Below are 22574 nucleotides of genomic sequence, written 5' to 3' on the forward strand. Positions count from 1 at the left end.
GGGAACATCTGCACGACTAGGGCCTCCCCGAGATCCCCATGGCAACTGGGCACATGGCCTTACCACTCCTGAATCCCAAAACTTAGACAGTTCCATCATCCAACTCTTCCTTCCTGCCTGCTCCCACCCCACACTTTGCCCAAAGCGAGCTAGAATTGGAGTCTTTTCTGAGATTTTCCTTGCTTCTCATTTTCTCTTTATCCTCCCTCCTCAGAGAAACTTTATTTTATCCAGGAGGGGCAGGAAGAAGTTTATTCAGCAATAGCTGTTTTGAATCTCTGCCTTTTGATTTTAAAGGCCAGGAATGTACTCTCTCCGTTCCCTGGTTCCTCTCTTCCACCCCACCTTGGGGAAATGCAAGTCTCCATTGCATGCTTGACAATAGGAGGCTCATGAAGTCAGAACTAAGTGTGGGAAATAATGCAACAGTGAATTCTCTACACAGCATCTCACCATGTATATTATGTAGTCATTTCTAAGAACTTCTACTTTAAGCACCCTGAGGTCATACTTCGAAGAAATAGCTAAAGAGATAGCAAGTTTGGAACTGGGAGAAGCTCTCCCTAATACACACACACACACACACACACACACACACACACACACATACACACACACACACACAGCCTGAACAGGATGTGAGATGCATTATGTAAAGGTGATTGAGCCAGAATACAAGAGAGAAGGCCTTCAAAGTAGCCTTGCTTCTTTTGCCTTTATAGAGTTTGTATCTGAAGGTTCAAATGAAAGGGCAGTGAAAGGAGGCTGATCACTCAGAGAGTGAAAGGAGCTGAGGCTTTGATGCAGTTTCCTGCCATCCTGTAGGAAATTCCGCCGGGATGTGGCGTTAGGGGGAACGAGGCCCTTTCTAACAATTTCTGCCTGATTGTGGAACTTCCTGTTGATTTGTGTTGGGAGGGATTTCATGCCCTAGCCCCCAGTCATCATCTTCTCTCTCATTTTCCTCTCCCTTTCCATGGGATGTCATTCACTCAATGACTGAGTCCAAGCTTCAGCTCCTGCTCCCACAGTCACCACCTGCTATTCCAGTCCCGACCTTCTGACTTCAGCTCTAGGCCTCGTCTCATGAGATCACCCTTCCTGACATACAGTCTCTCTTATGCCTCCTTGCCATCATCTACAGTCCCTGGCTACCTCTTCAGCTTTTATTGTACTTCACACCTGATAAACTAGACACTGTGCTGTTCTCCAGAGGTGGCCCTCACTTTGCTAGAACTGTTTCTTCTTCTCAGAAGCTGCCAATCAAATATACAGTCCCTCGCACCAAATCGTCCTGTGCCTATTGAAGACCTAGTAATTCTTCATGGACTTCTCAAATGAAACCTTTCCATCAATTCTCTATCCTCTGTCCCATGGTTCTCTGGGTGAACCTCCCATGAACCTCTTGTGAGTGCAGCATCCTTTGTCTAACTTCTAGCACCTTCCACACTGCTGGGCATAGGGGTTGATTACTGAACATTTGTAGATTTGAACTATAGTTCAGTTACTTCACTTCATGTACTTAAAGGAAAGAGGTGAGAGTGAATCTGTTCACCATACTTAAAAACGTGTTTTCTTTCAACAGGGAAGTTGGTCCAATAGAGAGAAGCCCATGTATGTTTTAGCCCCATTCAAAATGGAAAAATATTTTCCACTTCTGTGGGGATCTTCTGCCCCAAAACTTTATCTTCTCCTGTTGTTCCAACATTTCTGACTCTTAGAGAGAATTCAGAAAAACAGTAGGTTGATACTATATCTTGGTCAAATGGGGGAATACAGTGCAATCCAACTCTTGTTCAATTTGTAGTAATTAACAGCTTCAGGGCTCACATTGTGAATTGTAGTTTCAGTAGACAGGATATATGGTGTAAATCAGGTCTCAAAGGACAGGGACATGCAACAAATAACTTGGTGTAGCAATGTGCCGTGAGATAATAAGTCAGAACAGAGTGCACTGCACAGGACACTGAGACCTAATGCTTCCCGTTTATTCCATGTATATGATTTCCAAAAATATTTAATCCATTAAATGTTCAAAGGAATAGGTAGAACATCGTGTTAAAAGTTGCAACCCTTTTAAGAAGAGAAATAGTATTTCAGGCCTAGGAAGGAGTGTAAATATTTTATGAGGTAATCAGAGGAATTGTCCATGATTTCACAGCCTCCAAATCATAAATTAGGAGGACAATCGGGAGCCCCTCAAATCCTGTGTAGACTGAGTCAGTGTAGTGTTTTAGGGCCCCCTAGCTTCCCATCCCAGCACTCACTTGCTTTGTGTTCTTGGTTGGGCAATTTCCTTAATCTCAGTATCCTTATCTATAAAATGGGGATTAAAAATCCATCCTTCAGAATGGTTCTGAGGATTAGATGAGAATAAATGTATAAATCCCTGCCCAGTATCTCACCCAAGTTCCCGCTAAAAAAACACTAGTCTTCCTCCAGTACCACCCCTGAGGGGAAAAATAGCTGTTTATAGTGTCATGCTCACCACAGAGTAAGTGAGCAAAACTTATTAGTTATTTTAGTTTTTTAACACTTTTATGTACATTACCTCTTACGGGGAATTTTCTAGTTTCTTTCCTTCTAAGTTTCAAAACACTAAATTCACTAAAAATTATTAAAGGAATATGAAGTACTCTAATTTTAAACTTTGATTTTATTTACATTTTACATTTTAATAAGTCCAATACTGTCTACCTTTTGCAGTAGGAACCACATAAATATGAATCATGGGCATACTCCATATGAATGACATTGAAATATGATCTACTTCTTGATGTCTTTTTAAGGGAAAATTGTTTTAACAAAATGATTCTTAGGACAAAATTGTCAATGTAAATATGTGTTGCGTTTTACTATGTGTGAATAGTTAGGATATATAGTACTTTTAGTGGGCTAATCTGAAAGATTTATTGAGAGAGAATGCTTTAAAACTCAAAATGATGATGGCTAACATTTTCCATGATCTTGGTAGTTACTAATATTTAAATAAAGAATAAAAATTTTAAAAATTATCTATTTGGATATTTACCCTTTTTTTTGTTTTCTTAAAATGATTAAGGGCTAAATAAATACACATTTTAGGGTAAGGGGATATAAAAAATTGTGAAGATTTGATCAGATAGAAAAGGAGGAATAATAGTTCTCATACTCAGGATTAGCTGAAATTGTTCAGGAAATCAAGAGGGTTTGCAAATGTTACAGCAAGATTCCCTGCCCATCATTGCCAGTCTCACAGTTTCTTTTCTCCCCAATCCTAACTCATGTGATGCCTCCAACATGTCTCAGTAATCTTGCCAGAGCATCCCAGGAGTGCTGAACTGGTGATGGCATCTTGCCATGACACAGCAGCAACAGGTACCAAAGAGACTGTCCTGGTGGTACCCGAGACTAAAAATTACCCTTAGTCTAGGTGATGGGAGTGGGAAATGCCCTTTAAATTAAAAAGAAGTAACAGATGAGGTGAAAATGCTTCTAATATATAAAATGCAATTAATGCGTAAGTGTTCAGACTATGTCAAGAGCTCTTACAAATCAATAAGAAAAAAGAAGCATGGGATACAGACAGGAAATTCACCAAACAAGTGCAATAACCTCACCAGCCTTCAGATACTCGTGAACACAAAATAAAACAAAATCAGACTGACAATTGAAAAGTTTGATAATATGTGGTATTGATCAAGGTGTAGAAAATGGATTCCCTTCTGATCAGAGGGCAAATTGATTCAGTCACTTTGAAGTCTACTTGTTAAAATAAGAAATATGTATATCCGGATGCCCAACTAGTATTTAATTTCTCCTTATCTACCCTAAGATACCTTTTGTACTTATGCACAATGAGGCATACATGTGTATTCTCACTGCAGCATCATTTATAATCATGAGAAATTGAAAGTAAACTAAGTGCCCATCAAGACAGAAGTGGCTCAGTAAACTATGATGCATGCAGAACATGTAGTACTATTCAATAGTGATTATAAAAAAAATGAGCTAAAATTGTGTATTGACACAAAAAGAATGTCCATGACAGACTGAGTGAGGAAAAAATTTGTAAAACAGTCTTATGATATGTCACCATTTATTTAAAAAGAGAGAAAGGGAGAATGAGGTAATACTGTAGATTTTCTATAATAGTAGCTTTTCAACTCTTTTGGAAATGACCCTCAATAAGAAACACATTTTATATCTTGACTATGTGGATTCTTACTACGTGCAATGCACTCTGACATTTTTCTATCCTGTTCCATTTCATTCCATCCCATTTTTCAAAATGCTGTTCATGACCCATTAAACTGATTTCAGGACTCAGCCACATTTTGAAAAATACTGTTCTGAAGTAATACACTTATGCATGTAAATGGATAGAAAAGAGACTAGAAGGCAACACACGAAGGTGATATCAGAGATTAGAAGGAGGCTGATGGGTAGTGGTTCCAGGGAGCCTCTAGCCTCTTTTGCAATATTTAGGGTTTTTTTTATGTTTGTTTGCTGGTTTTACAAGGGGCCTGTATAATTAAACATTTGTAAATTTACTTTTTAAAGAGCCATCAAAACTATTTTTAAAAGTCAAGAATTTCCTGGGATTGAGAGAGCGTGGTCAAAGGGTCTTAAGAGCAATTTTAAGTTACATTGCATAACTGAGTAATTCAGAAGGCAGGCATCTAGCCTTTTTGTATCTAGGGCCACAGATGAACACATTCTTGTGGCAAGGTAGAGTCAAACTCATGTGACATCCCATTCAAAATGTCATCACAAATCTAAGAATGCTCTGCCATGCTGAGAGTTTAACTCATTCCCCTATAAATGTCCATGTACCAAAAACATAAACTAGTCAATATAAAGTGATCAAAACCCAGCCCTTTAGTTTCAGAAAATGCCAAGTTAATGTTCCTGTTGCAGCATCCACTTGGCCACATTACATGGTCTCTAGTTTTAGGTATGAGTCTAAACAGACAGTTACATTTTAAGAATTATTTCTGCAAGAAGCATCATTGTAGAAAATATGATATATGTACAGTCGGCCACCTGTATAGTCTGGAGCCAACACCTCCAATTCTCTGTTTTCTATTTTAGATCTGTCTTAATTTGTCCTGATTTACCTTCACATTTTTACCCTAACAGTAATTTACTAAATCTTTGCTAAGGGTCAAGTAATTGATGTTTAAAAGGAGTTAGACACAGTTCGTAGGGAAGATAGATCCTGTAAATTTCAAACATTTAAACAAAGCATTAAATACATATGAATGAGAACTAAATTATTTCTTGTGTAAATTTCTCAATTAACTCAGAAAGATATCCATAAGGAAAATAATAGTTGACACCAAGCTAGCCTAAAACTGTGAAAGTGGTGTAGCTCTATGATGAAAATTTGGGATAAATTATAAATGTGTCCTGTTTAGACCTAGATAGAAATCCAGGTGAAAATTATAATTTGTAATGACTAAGGATTTGAAAGTTACTTAGTTCTAAGTAAATTTTATTAGAATTTTTTGGTTTTGGGTTATTTTTCCTGTAAGATTGTCTATTCAGTGTTTGCATTTAGTAGTTTTAATCAATTCATTTTAAAATATGTCAAATGAATTTAAAAACATGATAGTCTCTTAACTGCACATATCTAACGCCCAGCTTTTCAATGGCCACAGTATCCAAGGCACTACTGCCTCCTTGTGGCAGCCTGATGTAATTGCAGGCAAAAATTCTGTGAGAGAGAGAGAGAGAGAGAGAGAGAGAGAGAGAGAGAGAGAGAGAGAGAGAAACTTTCAGATATTATGAGAGGTAACATCATTATGTTACTTAGACATCTGAGAAGTAAAGGGAAGGAATTGTGCATCCAATATTATAAAGTATCAAAGTGCTACGGGGCCTCTGTATATCATTTCATTGGTAGAATGATAGTCTTTGCTTAATTTTTGTTTTCTTCAGAATTTTACCCCAGTTTCCACTCATATAACTTCTGAGAGAGAAATCCAGGATCTTGACTAACTGAAAAATTTATCACCCACAGCATCTGCAGGAATTGCTGTGTCCCAGAGGAAAGTTCGTCAGATCAGTGATCCTATCCAGCAGATCTTAATTCAGCTGCACAAAATCATCTACATCACGCAGGTCAGTGCTGGCTTTTTAGTTCTCCCCATGAAATACAAGTTTGCTGCTAATATTGCTGAATAATTTATTTGCGAAACTTTCAGTTAGAGTCAGTATTTGTTGCTATCCTCCCAACTAAATATATTTGGGGGTACTTTGTCTTAACAGCAGAGTTAGGGAGGTAGGAGGGTAAAAAAAGCAAATATGTCACGTTTTCCCTATGACCTCAAACATACTCTTTCTCTGTTAATCCCCAACCTAAACCAAACTTCAACACAAATGGACCTCAGTGTGGGGATGAAAGTGGGGACAGAGCTGGGCTTTTGAAGCAGTTTCACTACAGGAAAGGAATGGTAAAGTAGCGTCCACTCACAAATCCTGGGATTATTGGGTTAAAACCAGAACCTCTCAGAGAAATGAAACCTTAAAGCTCACAAAATCAAGGGTTTGCAAAACTTCGTTTTTGTGACTCTTCCTGCAGTGACTCTTGGGTACTGGGGAAGCAGTCACTGCTTAAAAATAGCTATTGTTTATAGAAATGTGTCTAACTTGAATGTTCACTTACCAAAGGTGTGTACTGTTAATGAGCAAAGAACTTTTTTGTAAATAAAGAAGTATAGACATTTGGACAAGAAAGTAACTATTATTTTGCAATCTAAGATTGCATGTCTTATGCAGTTCGTTCATAGGTGCCTACTACGTGCCAACCACTATTCTAGGCATTTGAGACATATCAGTGAGCAAAACATATAAACATTCCCTCACCCAAAGATTCAGAGAATCTTACCCAATGTGGGGATTCTGTCAGTTGCCAACTGTGGCAATTTCAATTATACATTCAGGTACTAGAGAGAAATACCACCAGATCAGTGGACCAACTGGGTTCATTATAAGTCAAACTTGGGCTAATATATCTGTGGCTGCCTCTAAAAAAGCAAACAAAACAAACAGAAAACCATTTTGATTGGTGTACCACAGTGACATTATAAAACTCGAAGAATAAGTGTCAGTTTGCAACCAGTGTCCAGTGTCCCATGTCCCCGAAAGCCTGTGTATTTCCTGCTCCCGAGTGAACAGTCACTGTAGGAAATGGCTGCAGATCTCTTTACGGAAGGCTTGGGGGGTAAATTTATAGTGTGTCCCTAATAGCAGTGTTTCAAGGCTCTTTCTCAAGCGGCCCTAGCTTTCCCACTAACCAAACAGCTTTGGATCTTTGAACTGACTTAAGCCTGGAAACTGTGTGAGAGGCTATGATTCTCCACTGTGGCAACAGCAAGTCAACTCATGTTTTTGTCTACCAGACCTAGAATTTTCTGTTATATACATTAGGGATGCTGTGGCAAGCTGAGGGCCTACAGTTAAGCCTTGAACAATGCAGGGGTTAAGGGCACTGACCCTCATGCAGTCAAAAATTTATGTAAAACTTTTGATACCCCCCCCAAAAAAAACACACAACAACAACAACCACAACTTAACGGCAGTCCCTTGGGATCCACAGGGACTGGATGCTCAAGTCCCTTTATAAAATGGCACAGAACAATACATGCAGTGTGCCCTCTGCATCGGTGGCTTCCCAACCGTGGATGGAAAGTACCCACAGCACAGCCCTTGTAGTCTTCATACTGCCTAACGGCCAAGGGCAGCAGCCACTTGGGCATCCAGGACACTCACTTCAGTTGGTTCTTCATCAGTGTGATAACCTGGTTAATTGTGATGCCACCGCATGCCATGGCAGCCTATGTATGTCCTATTGGCAAAAACCTTAGCACTGGGCTCAGTTCCAAGGGCACAATCAATTCAATTCCCAAATCCCATCCATATGGGTCTTTCTCCTAGGACATTCATGGAACCAAATCTGTATCAGTGAGAGTCCAGTCAGGAAACAGACACAACACAGTAATTTCAACAGGGAAGGTTTAATATGAAGAATTGTTACCTGAAACCAATATTATCTACGAAGGAGGGGAAAAGAAATCTAGAGAACATAGGGAGAGCAGATAGGGAAATCACTACTTACAGGGCTAAGGCATAGCACCCAAGAAAGGAACAAAATAGGAGAGGACACCCCCACCTTCCGGGCTGAGGTTCAGGCATCACTGGAAAGGTCAGAGAGCTCTGCTGAGGTGCTGTGCTGGAGAAACTAGTAGGGCAGCTTCCCTCTGGGGGGTTGGGGCAAGCCACCTGTGGTCAGGTGTCGTGCTGTGGAACTTGCTGGAAATTAGCACGTGGGGGTGCTGTGATGCGCAGTGCCCTTTATAGGAGCAGCTGACCACAGGCCGGGGTGGCTCCATGGAACTCTCTGGGGAGCCACCTGCAGGATTTGTGCCACTGAGTCTGGCTGGGGGTGAGCATCTCTAGGGGCCCCCATTGCTGCTGACTGCTCAGTGCTGCAGGACTCGGGCAAGGCAGGAGCTTCCCAGGAACCAGAGACAAGGTCCTTCAGTGCCTCTACTGATACAGCTGGACATCCTGCCAGTTGGCAGGGGAGAAATATTTCAGGATCACAAGTAGGGCAATGAAGGATGGATTTGGAGATAGGCAATAAATTGACCACTGGCATACGTTGCCCGACAGGCTAAGCAAGGGAGTCCCTTCTCTGGGACCCACCCACCTCTGAATTCTCTCTCATTGCTTCCTTTATGACATCTCTCTCTAGCCTGGGGAGTAGCCTTACTCTTACCTGTCACATGTTTTTTTGTTACCCCAAATCTCGTGTTCTTTTCAGTTATTCTGAGGGCTACCCTTTTGAGATTCAAGAGTCTGAAATTGATTACATTTTCTCCATTGTCTGCTGTCAACCTTTCTCCTAGGCAATCACACAGAATTGTCTACCTGGTTAACTAGGTGCAGGGGCAAAAGGAAATATAGGGGGGTGGGGCCAGAAACTTGACTAATAAGTTCAAATACAATATGCTCTATCTCTATTGTGTAAAGATATTATATTCACAATTGCATTTCCATTTAAATACTGATATGGAACTATGGAGAAAGCATTCTTCACTTTAGTGTTATGGAAATAACTTTACATAGCTTTCCTCAATGATTAACTACTAAATTGAGAGAAAATACCCTTTGAAACTTAAATACAGTGTTCACATGCCTGTCTTGCTCAGTTTTGTACAAAAGAACACCCTTTTAATGGAGACATTCCCTTTTTTTTTTAATTGTATTTCAAAGTATTTTAAAGCAAGAATGAAACTGTTGTGAATGGCTTACTATTATGCGCTTACGTTGGCAGCATAACAAACGATTTCACAGTTTTGGGCAAGATGGAATTCCATGCTACAAGCTCACATATAACCATTGTAGTTTTTAAAATGTACTTCCAGAATACTTTAAAGTTTATGGGATTGCACATAATAAGGAATAAGTTCTCTTTGGGAAACTAAATTACTGAGCGAACCAAAGTCAGTGCCTTTCAAAGGCAGGAGATAAATATAAGTCTAAACATTAAACTAGAGTGTTTGCTGTAGGTTACAGACCAAGATCAGTTTTTTCTCTCTCTCTGCAAATGGCAAAGGAAAACCGCTAAAAGTAAAACTGAAATGACAGAACAAACAAGAAATAACAAAAGCACTTTCTTGTTCACATATTTATTTACTAGTCAAACTCTCACAGATGAGACTGGTGCTGTGTTAGCTGACCTGAATTTCAGGGCCAGGCCCCTCCTGACAACCAACTGATGACCTTATAGGGGAAACTGCTTACTTTTGGCTGGTGGTGGCCTTTTCTATCTGGTTTCCATGGAGACAGATCTGTGGAAATAATCTACAAGCAACTATTTTTAAAAGGCAGGATGGATGTTAAAATCCTTACCCTGCCTTCACTGATTTGACATCTGTTTTCATCAAAACTAAGATGGTAATCTTCAGACCAGCAAGCTGAGAATGAAATCAATGTGGTTCATTTCCATTGCTGGAAACCAAAATCGATCTCTGGGCGTATCAGATGACCAAAGTACTCACGTTTCCTTTCCGTATGAGTCTTTCTGTGTTATTGCTTAGGTAAGACCCACAGAGCCGAATTCAGCTTTGGATTTAACTCTATACTTAGGATGTGATTGCTTTGTTAAATAAATGCTTTGAAAATCAGCATAGAGCAACTTTAGAAAATTAAACATCTGTCTCCTAGAGAACAGACAGGCAGTTTGGTGGGAGCTCCTTCAGATGGTCATCTTAACGACCATAATTGTTGCCAACAGAACAAAAATATGTGGTTAGGAATAGCAATGTGCTGTCCTCAGATGAAAGTTATATTACTAACTGTCATCAGTGACACACACTGTTTTTTTTTCAACAATGGTGATGGATGAAAATAGAACCATCCATAACCTCTTATCTGAACCCCCTGGTTTCTAATAACAAAGGCGACAGAGTAAATAGAATTTAGGGTAAAGCTGTGTTTCTCAAGTCTACTCATGTTTTCAGGGTTTATAAATTCTAAGAGAAGTTTTACATCTTTATATTTATTTTTATGATACTATGTGAATATTTTACTTTAGCACTGAGGGCAATCTCTTAAGTAGTAATATATCAAAATAGGGTTTTTATGATAGAAAAGATTTTAAGTCACTATGATGGAGCCCTCTGGTCTGCCAGTGTGTTCTTGGAGAGACTAGAGAATGTCATTCTTTAGAAAGAATCCATATATTATGCAAGTTGGAGAAAACCTACTATAAACCATACATTTTGGATTTCATTTTTTTCTTGCGTTACTTTGTTTGGCATAGAGTAAAAAGTAACAAAAATCAAGCTTTCAGACATGTGACATTGAGGGACTCATTATCTTTTCTAGAATCAGTAAAATTTTCTTCATTGGTAACATTTAGGCAGCTTACGGGACTATTGTGATAAAGAAAATAAAGTATGTGAAATGTTTCTGAACTATGAAGTGCTGTGCTACAATAATACTAGTGGTGCTGGTGTTTGCTCCAGAATAATAGTTGTTCTAAAAGACTCACAAACTGAGAAAGTATCCTTGTGTGTTACATGATGTCTTTAAGTTCTGATTTCCTCACCTATAAAATAGTACCAGCTTTATGAGTTTGTTGTCGGGGAAAAAAATGACATACTACACATAGAGGAGTAATCATAGTGCCAGGCACATATAAATCATACACATTAATATTGTATTCTTAGTAATATAGTGTGTGTATATATATATATATAATATATATAGTACTTGCATCATCTGCAGTTAAACTATGCATGAGTCATCATTCTGTGTTCTTCCCTGAAAACTTTAAAAATGGGGTGCTGTCAATAGAGATAAGTTATTCCAATAAGATGCAACAGCTTTCGAATATTGCCCTGTGCATGACTCTTAAATTGACAGAATGTTAACCGACTCAAGAAAGTTTTTATGAGGATTAATTCAAGCCAGCAGGAGTAGTAAATAAATTCTAAGTTAACTAGAGGATTGAGTTAAATAAATCCCAACGATTTTAAGAGTATCTGAATTAGTAATCTGATACTGATAGCTGCCAGCACTGGGCAAGTTGCCTCTGAAGGAATCTGGGGACCCACTGATGCTTCACATCGTCAAAAGTTTGCCATAGTATATGACGAGGTATGTGAGAGAAGCTTACCACCTTTCTCTCTGGCAGTTGGAATCCTGTGGGGCAGCCACGAAAGGGTCCTGGGCCAACGATGCCCTCTGGTGTTTAATTTAGGGAAGTAGCATCTTCTGATGAGTAATTGTAGGGAATTGTCAATCCCCAAAAAGTTATCTTCAGGTGCTTTGGCCATGCCTTCTCCACTCCGACTCATCCGCTTGCTAGGAAAGCGTGTACATGCCCCTCCCTTCCATTGTCTGGTTCGGCTCTGAGTTAAATTCCTCCCACTTTTGCTAATCTCTCACACACACACATATATCATTTATATTCATTTTCCTTCTCCTCTGTCTTCCACTATTTGCTCATTAGTGCTGGGAAATCTCTCTCTGTCTCTCTCTCATTTCTTGATTTCCCCTTTTCATTCCATGTGAAAGGACAACATTAATTATGACTGTTTGCTGAGGATAGGAGGCAGTAAACACATCTGTATCAAGGTAAATGAAAGCCATAATATTGACATAAAAAGAAATCAGTAGAGGTTCAATGCTGTGAGCCTACAAAACCTTTCAAAGTACATTGAGGGGCTGCAGAATCTCCAGTCTTACTTCTTCTGTAATTAAACCTGCTTTGGCTCAAGCAAAGTCGAAGGATTGACTAGAAGATTCATTTTAAAAACTTTTTTCAGTTGCATTGTTATTATTTTATATCATTACAGTGCTTTCTAATGGGTCCCATATTCTAGTGTGTTGGGGCTTATGAACAGTTTTTCTTCGCTATAAAATCAGCAGTTGTGAGCAAGCCCCTGTAGACCCTGTTTACTGCCCTACCATGGCCTTTTGTCTAAGCTCCCTGTTTCGTGAAACTTGAATAATACCAGGGGTGTCAAAAAAATATGCACAAGTGGATACTTTGGTCAACGTTGCTCAAGCAGTAGTTTGCCATAATCAGAAGTGTCTGGACGCTGATGGTAACCACTTTGAGCACCTCTTTGAATTGCAGAAGTCAAATGTGACTTGTATTCATCTTTTGTTATCGGTATAGATTATTACAATTTTAATAGTTTTTTCTTTCCTTTCTTAAAATGTGCATACTCTTTTTGGCACCCTCTGAGATGTTCCTTGTATTGGTTAGGATATGGTTAAGTTATGCTGCACTAACAGATACACCCTGAAGTCTCTTGGCTTGACACAATAGAGGTTTATTTCTCACTGAACTAAAGTTGGACAGGTCAGGTGGCTGTCCTCCGTCTGTGGCTCTGCCACCTGGAATCAGTGACCTCCAAGCTCCTGGCCCTGGGGGAGGGGAGGGATGGGGTAGCACACTGGCTTGGAATGGCCTCATTCTCGGAGTGACACACATCATCCTCATTGGCCACAAGTAGTCACATGGCACCAAACCAAAACTGTAAGAGGATAGAAAAATGGAGTGGGGGTGGGGTAGTAATTGTCTCTGCCACATTTCTCTTTCTTTTCATCTGAACATTAAACTATATTCTTGGGTTCTTAAAATTTTTTTTTTAATCTTGAGAGTGCCTACTACTACATTTTCCTTCCCACTTAGCCATTTTTTTTTTCTTTTCCTCTTATTGGTTCCTTTTTTCCTCCTTCCAAATCCTCTCCATAATTTAAACAAACGAAATGTCATTCCACTGTGAGACTCCTTATCATTTTGACCCTATCTCTTTTCTCTGTTATCTTTCTCCCAAACTTGACTTTATCCCTCTTTGACTTTTAGGGCCTTTGATTTCCTTGTATAAATTCAATCTGCAAAGTACTAACTACAAAATCAGTTTTGTGAAATCCCCATCTTCATTTAATCACCATATTTTGTAAGATTCTGCCGTGACTTCCTACTACTTATTAAATCTAGCTCATCCTGGCCTGGCTCTAACATATACTAATTAATTCTCTCCTCCTTCTTCAGAAGCTTGGTCCCTACAGACTGATTTCTCTCCAGCTGTGTATTGAAGTGCATTCATAGGCAAGCACCTGACTAGGTACTAATGCAGATATGTGCTTCCTGGTCTGAGGTAGCACATCCTTCAGGACGAGGGCCAGGGGGAGAGTGTTTAACATGGTACTAGCTTGTGGGCATGACCCAAACTCCTAAGCATCTGATAGAATGCAACCTTCCTGTCATCTGTTCTTTGCAAAAGTCAATTTATATGTGCACTTGATATATCATTTAGTTGTTCTATGAAAAATGGTTGCCATAACATGGAAAAAAAACCAGTAAGATAAAATAAGCAGCCGTTTGAAAGAGAGCACAGTAATATATTTTTTCTGGATTATAATGAAAAATTATAGCAGCAAGTCATGCTATTTGCAGTACAATTTAAATTCTTATTTAGTGCTGTTGAGCGAATACTGTTACACTGACCCTCAGTAAATGCTTCCCAGGAGTCACCTGTGCAGTGTGAACAATTTGCTTATAATGATTGTTTTCTCATTTTATGCAGCTTCCTCCAGCTTTGCACCACAATTTGAAAAGAAGGGTTATAGAGAGATTCAAGAAATCCCTCTTCAGCCAGCAGAGTAACCCTTGCAATTTGAAATCTGAAATTAAAAAGGTACGGTATTCTGCATGTAGGAATTCTTCTTTGGCTAACAAAAGCATATCGTCAGAGTTAAATTTCATACCTCCTTTGCTTTGTGCTTTAAGCTCTCTCCTCTACAAAAGGATATTATCATTGTTTGTCTTAGTCCATCAGGCTGCTATAACAAAAATACCATACCCTGGGGGAGATTATAAGCAACAGAAGTTTATTGCACACAGTTCTGGAAGCTGGAAGTCCAAGATCAGGGCACCCGTAAGGCCAGGTTGGTGAGGAACCTCTTCCAGGTTGTCCACTGCCTACTTCTCATTGTGTCCTTCCATGGGGAACAAGGGGGTTCTCTCGGGCCTCTGTTATAAAAGCACTTGTGAAAGGAGAACTCGTAAGGGCTCCATCCTTATGACCTGAGCACCTCCCAAAGGTCTCACCTCCTAAAACCATCACCGTGGGGATTAGGTTTCAACATAGGAATGTGGGGGGAGGATTTGTCTTTGCTTCTGATTTCCTCACCTTTGTTTCTGAAGCCATCATCCTCAGAAGACTAACAGAAAGTTCTTTCCATATTATTGCATGTTTTCCTAAGAATAAATGTTATTAAATATTATAAATATCATATATATATATATATATATATATATATATATATATATATATATATATATATTTTTTTTTAGAGAAATCTATCGCAATCTGTTATAAGAATATTCTGCAACAAGCCCCTAAATTGAGCTTTGCCACTATGAATAAGTAACTTAATCACCTGAGGCCATTCCACCTATGAGGATGGAATGAACTATTTGTAAGGTCCTTTCCGTCTTGACATTCTTCCATCTCCTAGACTTCAGATACTAGTAAATATTTCTATTCATACATGAAGAAACTAAATCACAAAGAGAGCAAATTAACCAGACAGAAAGAAAATTGGTTATCTCTGTTTAACACAACTTGGTGACAGGAAATCCCTTTGTCCTGGTCAGTAGCCATGTTAATATAGGCCTTGGAGGTGGTCACAGTCTCCCATTCTCCTGTCCCTGAAAGACCCAAGGCCCAAGCAGTTTTGGCCCCACCTGGGTAAAGATGCTTGGTCCCACTCCAAGTTTATATAATTTTTAAAAGTTTCATCATATACTTAAACTTTGGCCCAGTCATGCTTTTCTTTAAAGTTTCTTTTTCCTTTAATGTCTCCAATCTTAGGCATAAGCGTGTTCATTATTCAGGCATTATGATGGGTCCTTTGATAAGAAATGCAAACAGTATATTTTTGCTTTGTTGCCTCACATCAGTGATGTCGGCACATACACTTATAGGAGATGGAAAACATAAAAAAAACGAAAAGATACAGCCGCAGGTAAACAAAACATAAACCGTACCTCATCAGAGTTTAGAGAGTAAAATTCCTTTCATGGGTTGTGTTGGCAGATAAGGCCAAGAAACAAAACTACTAGGGGAGATGAAAACAGAAGTGGAGGAGACCTCAGATATTTATTTGGTGATATTTCTATATTGTAGCTTGAATACCAATAAATACATTTTTAAAAGACTAAAGTGCACTTCTCCCATGAAAAGAGTATATGTTGCTAGGTTTTTATATTCCTATTAAAATGATATTCAGAATAACCCAGCTTGTACACAAATTTGTTTTAACAGAAATCCTAGATTTGTGAGCTGACAGTGCCTGTTGCAAACTGTCTGATGCACAAAGGTGGCAGGGACGCTTCCCCTACTCAGTAATTTTCCATCAATGCTATTCTGAAAGCAAATCATTTTTTCTTCTATTACTTAGGTTTGTGCTTTTGCATCTCTTCCTTGCTGTTTTTCTTTTCTCTCCTGACAGAAAAGAGATTTCCTTTTGTTAAATTGTACCCCCCCCCCCAACCTTGTCTGCCTTCCTCTTTCTGATGGCGGCATCTCTCATTAAAGCTCCTACCTTCTGTTCTTGGTCTGGGGAAGTAAAAGCAGGGGTGGGTGGGGTGGTAGAGGATGTTCAGGGAGCATGGGTGAGGGGCCCCAGAGGGGCATCGACTCATCCTTATTTTCAACTTGGTTGAGAGGTAAATTCGATTCTCCTGTGAAGAATGCCTTGGTCCCCTTCTCTGATAGCATGAGCTTGGGGTGGTTCCTACCTTGGTGTGTACCCTCCCAGTCAAGCAGGCAGGTCTCCCCTCCTAGGTGATAAAGAAATCTTCAGCCTGGGATATTAACATATTTTTCTATTCTTCCCCATTGAACTGAGAAGCCAGTTCCTCTGTAAAACCTTCCTTCATTTTCCCTGTCCAGAATTCATCTTCCTTTCCCCATGCCTCAATCACTTTGTCATGCATATTGTTGTATTTTAAATAGATTTTTATCTGCCTTACATTTCTGTTTTCCCCAAAGGCAGTGAGTATGTCTTACTCATCTTTGATTCCCAGTGTCTTGCGCAGTGCATGGCACACGGTAGGTGCTTATCGTATAATATGTTCTGTATCGGTTCTATTCTTTATTGCTATATAGACATATTCATATATTTCTGTATGAAAATAGAACGAAACCCTCCTGCCATCATCTAAACCTAAATGAGAAAAGCCTGTGACCTCTGATTTTTCCCCCTTTGGTATAATCTCTTGTTGGCGACAATTTTTGTTCAGAAATGGATTTTTCATTCCCTGTACAATCATAGAGGAGTGACCAATTAGCCTCCGACTGTCACGGTCACCCACACTGAGGCCATGGAAGCAGTAAATGGCGATGGCACATAAAGCGCATTTGATGTCTACCTTCCCCTCTGAAACGTCTCCTGAAATCTAGGGACTCCGTGTTTAAAGGAGTCATTCTGGGATCACTGTGGCTTCTTATTAATGGCCTAAGACCCAGCAGGATATAGAGAAGAGTCGGGGGGTAGGGAGGAAGGAAAAGCCCTTTAAGCTCCTTATTTATAACTCACCTACGTAAGATGGTCTTCAGTTTGGTCTGTTCAACCTTGGCTAGAATTGTAGGAGGAAACAAAGCACCTGAGAAATTGTATAGGTGTCTTTGGGAACTGGGACTTCCAGCATGGGAGAAAGGAGAAACAGAAACAAGACAGAAGATACTAATTCAAATTTGAATTGGAAGTATCAGTATGAATGAATATAAATTCATGATCAATCTTATCTTTTAAAAAAGTATGTATTTTCTAATATTTTCACTAAAACTGCCAGAAACTAAGCAGGCAGTAATAAGCTCCCTTAGCACCCATGGCTAAAGGATTATAGCCGAGTGCCGCTATAGAATGGAACTGAATGAGGTTAGACTGGAATTCTTGACATAACTGATCGCACAGCAAGGATACCACCAAAGAGGACTGAGGGTCTGTCCAAAGGACTTGGGAGCCGACTTGAAAAGGCTCTCACTGGCTGTCTATTGGTTAATTAGAGCATCAATAATAATAACCACAATGGATTGAAAGTATTAACTAATGTTTAAATCTAAGAGTTCATGATAGTCAAAAGAAGAAATGCCTCATTCTTTACCTTTGGAGAATGTTGAGTAACCAAGTTATTATTTTGAAAATTATTTAAAACAGGAAAGAATCAAACATTGATTCTACCTTTCACCTATGAATTCTCTCTCAGGGTAACTAAATCAATGAGGGGAAAAGTTCTCATTGTAGAAGTACTTCAGCTAATAAGTACCAAAGAAATAAAAAATATTGCCATTTTATAGCCCCTAATGAAATAATGGATTTAGACATGATCACCAATGGCTGCTCACATCATGAAAGGAGGGGCAACCAGATATTATATGCCTCCTGGTGAAAGTGCACAGCACCACCCATGAAGTAGACTTGCTAAAAGCTTGAATGTGCATGTGACCAGCCCCTAGGTAAGAAATGGCCAAACTATAGTTCCCAAGCCAGTCTAACCTGCAGCCTGTTTTGTAAATAAAGTTTTATTGGAACACAGCCACCTGCATTCACATATATATTGTTTATGGTTGCTTTCGCCCCACAGGCACATTTGAGTAGCTGCAACAGAGACTATATGGCCTGCAAATCTGAAAGTGTTTACTATGTGACCCTTTACAGAAAAAGTTTGCCAATCTTTGCTCTAGATCTGGCCATCCATTTGTAGCAAATACAAGGGACAAGAGAACATGTTAAATGACAACATGGGGGATAATCAGCAAAATCCAGACTAGGGATTTTTACATGAAAAATTACCTTTTTTTTCTTTTTAATAAATAAATTGCAGGGAGAGGAGAGGTAGGAAACAGGAGAGGATAGGAGAGGGAAAAATATCAACGACTTCTCCATTTTAGGCCAAAATATCAACCCAGATTACATTTACATTCCGGGCCTAAGATTCTGCGTTTCTCCTCAGCTCCCAGATCTGCCAGTGCTGCCATACTGCAGGGCACATTTCGGGTGAGAAGGCCTAGACAAACTCAGTGACATTTTCAGTGCTATGGGGTAGATTAGCCAGAACTGCTTCCTGTCAGCATGAGCCTTCCCAGCGCTTCTCTTCAGTTCCTAATCTACACTTCAGCTCAGATCAGCAGAGTCAAGTTTACCCAATTCAGCAGCTGGCAGTCTCTTTAACCCCTAACTCCAGGTTTCTGGCTCTTTTCCAAGCAGCAGGTTGCTAGTCTCCTTGGACTTTAATTAATGGCTTTATACCTATCATATTCATGCCTTATATTTGCCTAGCCCTTGTCGGGGCCCCATGGAGGCTTCATAAATCAGCAGTGCCCAGCACCAACCTGTTTGGCCGAAGTGGAGAAGCCCCTATATCAGGGCCCTCCAGCCCAGCAGGGTCAGGCCACCATTCACCTTCTGCCTGCATAACCACCTTCAGAGTCTGAGTGGAGGTGCTGAGAGGGTGAGTTCCTGGCTGTACATAATTAGCATAGAACAGTGGTTTCCCAGCCTTCTTTCAGTTTTGGAATTCTTTGTTAGAAACACGCTCCTTGGTGGAAATGTAATCACCACAGCAGCAGGGCTACCTCCGGGAGAAGAGGGGTGAGGGTGGGGTTGTGCCTCCCTGGGGCTGGTGGTGGGCTGTGCATATGGAGGGGCACACGCCTCTGTGTGTGAGGGCTTAGGTACAGGAAAATAGTGAGGACAAACACTGACCATGTCTGTTAACAAAGTGGCCTATAAAAACCTAATACAAACTAATAGAAAGGAGCTGTAGGTTAGAATAGGGGGAAAATAAGGCCATATGTTATATCTTAATATGCTGTAATTCAGTCAAGAGGACAAGGAAAATCGAGAGGAAAAAAGATGAGAGGACTGGTACGTACGTGAAGTGTGATGGAACATGCTGAAAATGTTCTCACTTCTGGCACCTAATTTCATTTATGTTCCAAACATAAATGTGTCCTTTATAGAGTCCTACCTCAGTTGTTTAGATTCCAAATAATCTGTGTACTTGTTCTACAGCAAAGTCAACCTTATTTTATGATACGGAAAAGAAGGTAGAGTTGGAGGAATTTAATAATGATTGTATGTGTAGTTTCTCGTTGTTTTCTTCCATTTAGGTGCTGACTGTATTCTCAGCTGACTGATGATGTGCTAAAATTGCTCAATACTTATTCCAAATCAGTGGTTTTTGGGGCGGTGGGGTGAGGCTGATAACAGTGATACAGTCTGTTCTCTTTCATATTATTTAGTTCAGAAGTGTGTGGAATCATTTGAATTTTAGAACTGTGGGTGTTTAGCCGAGCAGGAGAGCCCCTTTATGTCAGTTCAGAAGGGGGGTTTTCCATGCCAAAGACAGGAGTGCCCCTCTGAGCTGACTGTTCATGAGGGAGAAAGGGCCCACTGTGTGCTGGCCCAGGACTGTGGAGCCACCTCATCGCTCAGCCAGCCACAGGGGCCACTGCTTTGAAAGGTTCTGTGGGATCATCCATGTTTCCACCTACAGGCTGAACATTTAGTGTGCCGTCTGGTATGTCCGGAATTGGACTCCCCACCTTCTTCTTCCTTCCTTTGTCTGCATCAGTATCACTGGGAACATCAGTTTTCCTTCTGCTCATTCTTTAAACTCCACAGTCATTTTCAACTGCTCCACTTTTGTTTCATGTTTCCCATGGGTCATCAAAATCTGAGGAGTCTTTGGAGCATCGGTGGTTTTGCTTGACCTTTGATATCACAGCCCTGCATTTTAGCCCTGATTCTGCGACTTACTAGCTATACTCTTTGAGCAAATTACTTTACTTCTCAGTTTCCTCCTATGGGAATAATGCCTGCCTTAGCAAGTAGTTAAGAATATCAAATGTGTCTAGAATGTAGTACGTCTGAGGTCAGACAATTATGTTCACGAACTCATCCTAGAAAAAGTGCTGCATACCTCACTGCTGAATGTCACTACAGTCACTTTTGAAGTACTCCCCTTGGGAAGCTATGCACTGACACCAGTGCCTAGTCCACCCTTCAAAGCAATTTTGGAACACTTTTTCTGGAATGGCCATCAGAGCTGTCATCGTATTACCCTTGATGTTCTGAATGTCATTAAAATGTCTTCCTTTCAATATTTCCTTTATCTTCGGGTAAAGAAAGAAGTCATTGGGGGCCAGATCAAGTGAGTAGGGAGGGTGTTCCAATACAGTTATTTATTTATCTGCTAAAAACTCCCTCAGAGACAGTGCCCTGTGAGCTGGTGCATTGTCATGATGCAAGAGCCATGAAATGTTGGCGAAAAGTTCAGGTTGTCTAAGTTTTTCATGCAGTCTTTTTAGTACTTCCAAATAGTAAACTTGGTTAACTGTCCACTTGGTACAAATGCATAATGAATACTCCCTCTGATATCAAAAAAGGTTAGCAATATTGTTGCAACAAGTTCGCAAACTTAATTGTCTGACCTCATATACTTAAGAGTGGGATTGCTGGGCCATAGGTAGCCATGTGTTGTTTAATTTTAATATGTACTGCCAAATAGTTTTTTCAAGTGATTGAACAATGATGTATTTTAATTTATGAGCAGAGTATGTGATTCCAAGGTAACTACTGTTACATAGTCCAAATTGTGCCATTTGTTTCTGGTTTATTAATTTATGAATTGACATTTTAAAAGTATATTATATTAACACAGACACTAAAACTTGGCCAGCCCATGTGCTGGTAGGAATTAAAGGTGAAAGGAGGTTGAAAAATGTTTATAGTCTAAAATTCCATTTAAAAAATTCAGCTGCATAGAAGGGCTTTAAACAGTTGGAGCTTCAATAAACTCTGTCATTTAGTGAATTACTCTTTCTTTCAGAGTGCTAGGAATTAATATTTGGAGATTAAAATTAATTAATAGTAATTCGGAAAAATACGAGTATATTAAGGAACTTGTTTGCCTTGGTCAAACAAGACATTGTTCCAAGCAGATACATGAAAAAGGCTGATGATTTGAGTTAAACATGTTGTTCTGTTGAATAATTGGATTTTATTCCTCCTACGCCTGATGAAAATAACATTTTGATGTCTCAGGCCCATGCCATTATTTTTCTATCCATTTTTATATTGTTCTCATAAAGCTATGAAGTGTTTTTTTTTGTTTCTGTTTTTTTTTTTTTTTTCATGTGACCAGGGAATTGTCTAACTTGCTTTCATTGTAATTTGCCTGCCTCCAATGTATACATTATTTCGGAGGAAAGAAGATGTGTGTTTATCTATTTGCAAGGGATTGAAAAGCACAGGGCACTAAATTTTCCGTGCAGAGACATAGGGAAATGGAAAGGCCCACACAGAGGTCTCAGGCCGTTCGCTTCTGAGTGTAAAAGATGTGGTATTGCTTTCTCTATTCCAGTTATCTCAGGGATCTCCGGAACCCATCGAGCCCAACTTTTTCACCGCAGATTACCATTTATTGCGTCATTCAGCAGGTGAAAACAGACGATCCCCAAATGACCCGACAGGTAATGGTCTTCAACTGAGGGAATCTGGCTTTCCCAAAGGTATACTGTGTGGATCAACCGCTGTCCTTAAAAGACGATCTTCAATTTAAAAGAAAAATAGAGCTTATTTTGATTATCTGCAGCAGTGGTTGGAAAGGACATATGGTAGGAATCTAGAAATTCCCTGAGATTGATTTTACCCAGTTGTGGCAGCTTCCTTGATCATTTATTAATACCATAACCAAACAGCAGAATCTGTGTGGGTGGGTCGTATTTCCTTTTTCTTCTTCTTGCTTACCTGGTGAAGGAAAATCAAATGCCCCAATGCACCCAGGGAGATAAAAAGCAGAAATGAAGATTTCTAAATGAATACTTAAAATGGAGAAAATGTGAAACTTACCTGAAGAATCCCCATCTGACATATTTAAATTTTTTTTTTTTGGCATAAGTCTCACATGGGGATTATAGCAATATAGCATAGATGCAGATTTTCAAAACCTAGATTCAGATCTTGGCTCAACCACTTAGTAGCTGACCTTG

General features: G+C 39.7%; 1 protein-coding gene across 7 annotated transcripts in view; it reads left to right on the forward strand.

The window, feature by feature from the left end:
- Positions 1–22574, forward strand: part of NEK10 (NIMA related kinase 10) — a 181424-nt gene that overhangs the window by 148813 nt on the left and 10037 nt on the right. For all 7 annotated transcript variants that reach the window (XM_019745290.3, XM_019745292.3, XM_088798310.1 and 4 more), the window contains 3 exons: positions 6005–6105; positions 14097–14207; positions 21947–22055. In XM_019745290.3, coding sequence (XP_019600849.3) covers positions 6005–6105; positions 14097–14207; positions 21947–22055 — 321 coding nt within the window. The remainder of the gene's footprint in view (positions 1–6004; positions 6106–14096; positions 14208–21946; positions 22056–22574) is intronic.

Source organism: Rhinolophus sinicus, chromosome 5, assembly GCF_057876585.1.
Source record: "Rhinolophus sinicus isolate RSI-liver-muscle chromosome 5, RSI-T2T, whole genome shotgun sequence".
In the NCBI taxonomy this organism is placed as follows: domain Eukaryota; kingdom Metazoa; phylum Chordata; class Mammalia; order Chiroptera; family Rhinolophidae; genus Rhinolophus; species Rhinolophus sinicus.